This window comes from Buceros rhinoceros, unplaced genomic scaffold (assembly GCF_000710305.1).
Source record: "Buceros rhinoceros silvestris isolate BGI_N320 unplaced genomic scaffold, ASM71030v1 scaffold37817, whole genome shotgun sequence".
Lineage (NCBI taxonomy): Eukaryota > Metazoa > Chordata > Aves > Bucerotiformes > Bucerotidae > Buceros > Buceros rhinoceros.
The window spans coordinates 8,557-14,523 of NW_010421094.1; the positions used below are offsets into that span (position 1 = coordinate 8,557).

Below are 5,967 nucleotides of genomic sequence, written 5' to 3' on the forward strand. Positions count from 1 at the left end.
GGAGCCGCGTGAGGCCATGCTTGAGCTCCCCGCTCCCCGGGATGGCGGCTCCCAGGAAGCCCCTCACACTGTTTAATGCAAATCCCTCGGCATGGGCAGAAGCGATGAGCTGGAGGAAGCAGCAGCCACGAGCAGAGGGTGGGAAAGCAGGAGGAAAGAAATTTGATTTAGCAGACAATGGCCTCTTTAAGCAACTTCTGCGGGGCATGTAGCCCAGCTCATGTGGCCAGGGTTTGCAGAGCACAAATAGCTCAGTCACAGTTCAGTACGGCACGGAGGGACTCGCCTTATCGCTATGAACTATAAACGTTACTGAACACTTTAATGAGCTTTGACATGCATGAAGAGCTCCTGACACAAAGACTGTTTTGCTGAAATACCAAGAAAAGCTATTTTTCATTCATGCAAAAGTTTAAACTAACAGCTGATGTATTTGTAGATTCCTCTTTCAAGACAGGTTTATGTTTCCTTTCCCAGCTGAGGAGCTGAGACAAGGGAGCTTTATTCCTGCCTTTTTGGCCCAGCAGTCAGCTTCTGCAGGCTCCTCGCCCACAGGGTGACCTGGCACGCTCTCAGAGCACGATCACCTCATTCCAGACCCCTGGACCTCACTCGCACTGAAGTGCTCCCTGAGCATCGAGATCGGAGAAAAAGTAAGCGCTGGGATGCACTGGTCCCCCTGCCCTGGCAGGAGATAATGGCATGGGCCACCCTATTCCACCACGTACCACGATGTTGTTGGGGTCCATGGACTCCACGGCATCCAGGAACTTGAACTGCACTTGCTGGTACTCACGGTGGTGCTCGAAGGTGAAGTGCATCGCTCCCCCCCGGGTCTCCAGCAGCTTCATGGCCATACCTGGAGGGTGCAGGGGAGATGTGGGTGCTGCTGCCGCCGGTCTGCGAGTACAGGGCCAGGAGCAGCAACTCTGCTTGCTTATCGCAAAGCTCATTCACACAACTGGGTCCAAAGCCAGAAACTCCCAGAGGATTTCACCCCTTTCCCTCCTGAGTCAAAACCCATCCAAGAAGCCCAGGCAGCTTCTCCCCATGCAGAGCATAAGTGCACTGAGGGACCTGGGGGGCTGAGCCTGGAGCAAAGGAGGATCCGGGGAGACCTTCTGGCTCTGACAACTCCCTGACAGGAGGCTGGAGCGAGGTGGGGGGTCGGTCTCTACTCTCCAGGAACAAGCGCCAGGACGAGAGGAACCGGCCTCCAGTTGTGCCAGGGTAGGTTGAGGTTGTCCCTGAGGAAGAATTTCTGTCCCGTTGGGGTTGTGCAGGCGTGTCGCAGGCTGCCCAGGGCAGTGGTGGAGTCCCCATCCCTGGAGGGGTTTCCCAGCCATGTGGAGGTGCTGCTGAGGGACAGGGGGGACCTGGCGGTGCTGCGGAACAGGGGGACTGGGGGAGCTGAAAGCGTTTTTCCAGCCCAAACCATCCTGTGATTCTGTGAAATTTCTCATTTCCCAGCGGTATCACTGTTAAGAAGGGCAGTGCTCATCACCTGCTACCTCCAGTATGGGGGAAAAAAGCTCAAACAGAGTACGACAGAGCTGTCCCTGCTGAGACAGGAGGTATTGCCGTTCCCTTTCCAGCAGCTGAGGAAAGCAGCGCTGGTTCCCACGCTCCGAGGCTCTGGGAGGGCCTGGCTGGCAGGAGCAGCCATCCATGCCATGGCGGGCATGGGACAGAGGCGCTCGGTCAGCTGGTGCCTGTGGGAGGTGGCACCGACAGCCTCACCTGTCCTGCTGTAGCGCGGCCATGTGTTCTTGGGAGTCGTCAGCCACGTGCTGTAGATGTACTGCCGCTGCCTCTGCCGGGGCCTGGGGGAGAGAGCGCGACAGCTCACGATTCCTCTGCACTAAGAGAGCGAAACCGGCCAGAAAAAGGATGATCCGGGGAAAAACAAGATACAACTTCCTGCCCAGCCGTGGCCCTGCCATACAGAGCTTCTGCCCCGTGTTTGCCTTCAAGACACAACATACCTTTGGTGCGGCTCTGCCACGCTCAACCATTCCTCGCTGGGCCAGCCAGCGCCTCCAGCATTTCCACTTCAAGAGCTTCTCCCCCGTTTTTACTCCTGCCAAGCTCTCAGCTGCCTCTCTGCCTCAGACAGCTTCCCAGGTCCAATTAGGAGAGCCCCACATCCCTCTGACTCATCTCCCTTCCCAGCAGCGCCTTCAAACAGCAACTGGTTTAACTCAAGCCCTACTCACGAATGCAACTGATCTACTGGTTTGGGGCAGGAGGAATTTAGAAGCCACGGCTGCTCTAAGAAGGTCACATCTCCTTGGTCAGGGACTGCTGCTCCTTCCTCGTGCTCTAAATATTGGTCCACAGACCCTCTCTGAGGAGGCTTCTGCTTCCTCCACCCTTGCTCTGAGCTTAAGCCATTCTCACATGCAGCTTTTTCCAGCAGCTCAGGAAAATGAGGATGTGCTGGGTACCCCTGGGCAGTGGGCCAGTGCAGAGAGGCCTCCAGGAAACAGGAGGCTCCCTGGACCATGAAAGGAAGAGTGAGGCCCCCTGGAAGGTATTTGGGGTCCACTCCGTAAGACAGCGGGGACTTTAGAAGAGCAACAAGAGGCAAATGCTGGAGAAGGAAGAAAAATCTGAGCGTGTGAAAGGACTTCAGGAGGGTGTTTGGGCAGTAAATGAGAGGGGAGCTCAGCAGAAGAAAAAGCAAATGCTAGCAAAAGCCTGGAGAAGTCTCATTCTCCCCTTCACCACATGACAAAAAAATCTTCTCCGGTCCCAACAAGCAACTACTGAACGAGTCGGACGCCCTGAACCCAGGCGTGGCTCCGGGGGCTGGCAAGGGACGGACAGACAGAGCGACTTGGGCTTTGGGCAGGTTTAGTATTAAATCCCGGACTAACCTCTGATCACCGAGAACCGCCCGAGCCCCGAAGTATCTCTTCAACTCGTTCTCTGGGTTCAGGTTTCTGAAGAGATTGAAACAAGAAAGAAAAGCAACCATCAGTTCAGTGTAGCCAAGAGCCTCACACTCGAGTCCTCGCCACCAACACCAAGGGCTCTGTGCCTCATGCTGCCCCTGGCCAAGCCCTGAAGTGTCACACACACCACTGAGCCGACATGACACGCAGGAGGCTGGAGATCATCAAGAGGCATCGAAAGCCCCGTTCGATCAGACACACGAGCTGGGAATGGTGCTGCTGCCCTCTCCAGGGGAGCTGGGCTCAGCCTGGGTGCTCCTGGGTTTCTGGATAACGTTTACTGGGCCAGAGAAGCGACTTTTCAAACCACCTCCGGGTAAACAAACACTCTGCCCTTGCCGCAGTGTCCCCAAGGGGGCTGTGCCAGCACCAAGCACCCACCAGCCTCGAGGCAGCACAACTGGAGGCACCAAACCCTGGTTGAGTTTTGCAGGGCTGGTAAATTGTCCCAGTTACACGTTTAAATCTTTTCTCCAGCCACAGGAGGAGCTGCCTCAGCCCAGGGCTCTGGACCAGGCCGGACACACCAGCTGGTCTGTCCCCAGTGGTTTCCCAGTGCGACACCAGCCCAGCCGTTGCAGATCTCAAGTCTGAGGAAGATCAGCTCAACTCTGGGACATTCTTGGTGCTTAGTCCACATTGTTGCTGGCGAGATGTGGGGAAGGTTAGACAAGCCTAACTTGTTTTCCCAGTGGAGTTAGCTCCTGGCCCTCCTTCGAGGGCTGTACTGGGGCTGCTGCTCGCAGCATCCAAATGCTGGGTGAGTCTGATGGCAAAGCTTTGTGCACCCTCAGCAGCTCCACGGATATTCTCCTACAGTCACAAGGTGGTTTAGGCCGGAAGGTGCCTCTGGACCCCCGCTTAAACCAGGCTTGGCAGCAGAGAACACCAGTGACGGCTCAAAGCCAAACACCGCGGTTACAGACAGGGCTGAGCACAACCATTACACAAGCTCTTCCAAGCACGGTCCTGAATTCACGGCCAGACCAGGCCGGGAGGCTCCCAGCTCCCTTCCTTGAGGGAACAGCCAGAGCCATCACACCCTAGGCCAGAATCGTGGGGCAGCAAGCGCTACCTGTGCTCTACGTAGAGCAGGGGCCGGCTGTCGTCGAAAATCCTCCTCAGCTTCTGCTGCGACAGCTCAACGGGATTGTCAATGCTCTCCAGCCAGCTGTCGATGTCTTCCAGGTTGTTGTCTTCCTTGAGACCAGCACAGGCAAAGGCAAGGAGAGTATTACAGAACCAGCCACCCCGCACCTCCTGATCTCCGTGCTCTCTGCTCTGCGCTCTGTTCCTCAGGAATCCCACCCAGCGCCTGCCTTCCCTGTCCCCAAGCGGGCTGGCTGCTCTTCCCGCCCTGCCCAGGGTATCGTGGGGCTGCTGATGCACACCAGCCCGAGTCCAACCCAGCTAAATATATTTAGTTAACGTCTGGACTCAATGATCTCAACGGTCTTTCCCAAACTAAAGGATCCATCTAACGCAGCCAGGTGCTGGCTCTCCGCTCTGCCCCTTCCTCTCGCCTTCGCTGGCCTCTGCCTGGTTTATTCCTACTACAACCCCGATCAAGAAAGGCTGGTTTTAATCATAAATATCTAAATAATCAGCCTTGACCTCGGCAACACCAAGTCCCTGCTGTGACCCTTGTGATAAGGTATCCAACACTCACGTGGGTTTCACCCAGCAGAACACGGAATTCCACCCACGACACCCAAACTGGGCCGCAAGCTGAACGCAGCTGCTGTGTGCAGAGGGGATCCCTGACGAGGGGATCCCTGAGCCTAAGCTGGCAGATCTCACCTTATTCCTCCATTTTGTGATTTTTAAATGAGTACAACACAAGAAGCAGCAGTTTTGCCTCAAAATCCTTTCTGCAGCCACATCAGAGCTGCCACTCCATTGCCCCCAACAGAGCACTCGGCCCAGCCGCTCCCTCTGGGAGCAAGCGCAGACGTACCAGAGTCTCCTCTGCTGGAGTTTTCTTGGGTTTCCTTTTCTTTTTTTTCTTTCGTGCCTTGCTACTTGGCACAGGCTGCAAAGAGAGAGGGAAGGGCTGTCAGAGCAGGCCCACGGGGCGCCAGGATGGGAGCGCCACGGAGAGAAGAGCATTTCCCTCAGGGACCAGCACACCAGGAGGGCCCAGAAATAAACCCCAGCTTCAGCCTTCCCAGTTGGGCAGCGAGCGGATATCAAGGCACAAGGAGAAAACGGTGATAGGTGTAAGGGCTAAACCTCAGCTCGCTCTCCTGTTGTAGGTCCAAACCACTGCTGGACTCACAACACCAAACTGGCCATCAAAGGGCTCCTGCAGGAGCTGCTGCAGACCACAGGAGGGAACCTGAACACACACCGACAGCACAACTCCCCAGGGAAGAACAAGCCCGGTGTTTAGTTTCCATCGCTCGGAGCCTTAATGCCACCCACTCCAACGCCAACGTCCTACTGGGTGTTCACCTCCCCGGCCCGGCCCCGTGTGTGCTCAGAGCTCCATGACCTGCGCGGGGAAGGCAGCGGAGCCGCAACCCCTGCTTCAGAACCCCAGGGTGCTGCTTCTCACAGGCTCTCCCTGTCCTCAGCCCCTCAGGACCCTCCTCTCTGTGTCTGGAAAATCCCCCCAGATCCCAGGCACAAACCCGAACAGCTCCTTCTCTGGACCTGGAGCCCTGAGTACCTGCATGGAGGTCCCTGCACGTGTCCCTCCCCCGGGACTCACATCCTCAGCCTCTGTCACTACAAAGCCCCTCAACGCACACCAAGACAGGCAGATACAAAACCTCCCCTCTGCACGTCACACCGCAACCACCACCACCAGACAACCGCTTCGTTACCGTTTGGACTGGCTCTGCCTCCTCCCCATCTCTCTGCCCATCGCCTTCGGTCTCTTTGCTTACAGCCCCGTTGCTCTTGTTCCCTCCTGCCGTGTCCCTGTCCCACGTGCTGAGCCGGGAGCCCGCCTGCTCCTCCCTGGAGGGCGGCTCGTCCTCCGGCTCCTCGGTGGGGATCTCAGGAC

General features: G+C 56.8%; 1 protein-coding gene across 1 annotated transcript in view; it reads right to left on the bottom strand.

Moving 5' to 3' along the window:
* TCF25 (transcription factor 25 (basic helix-loop-helix)) overlaps positions 1-5,959 on the bottom strand; it is a gene marked incomplete at both ends in the record, with an annotated part of 13,994 nt that extends 8,035 nt beyond the window's left edge. The window contains 6 exons of the mRNA XM_010139536.1: positions 729-859; positions 1,741-1,823; positions 2,880-2,945; positions 4,033-4,157; positions 4,915-4,989; positions 5,786-5,959. Of these exons, the coding sequence (XP_010137838.1) occupies positions 729-859; positions 1,741-1,823; positions 2,880-2,945; positions 4,033-4,157; positions 4,915-4,989; positions 5,786-5,959 (654 nt within the window). The remainder of the gene's footprint in view (positions 1-728; positions 860-1,740; positions 1,824-2,879; positions 2,946-4,032; positions 4,158-4,914; positions 4,990-5,785) is intronic.
* Positions 5,960-5,967: the final 8 nt, after the last annotated feature.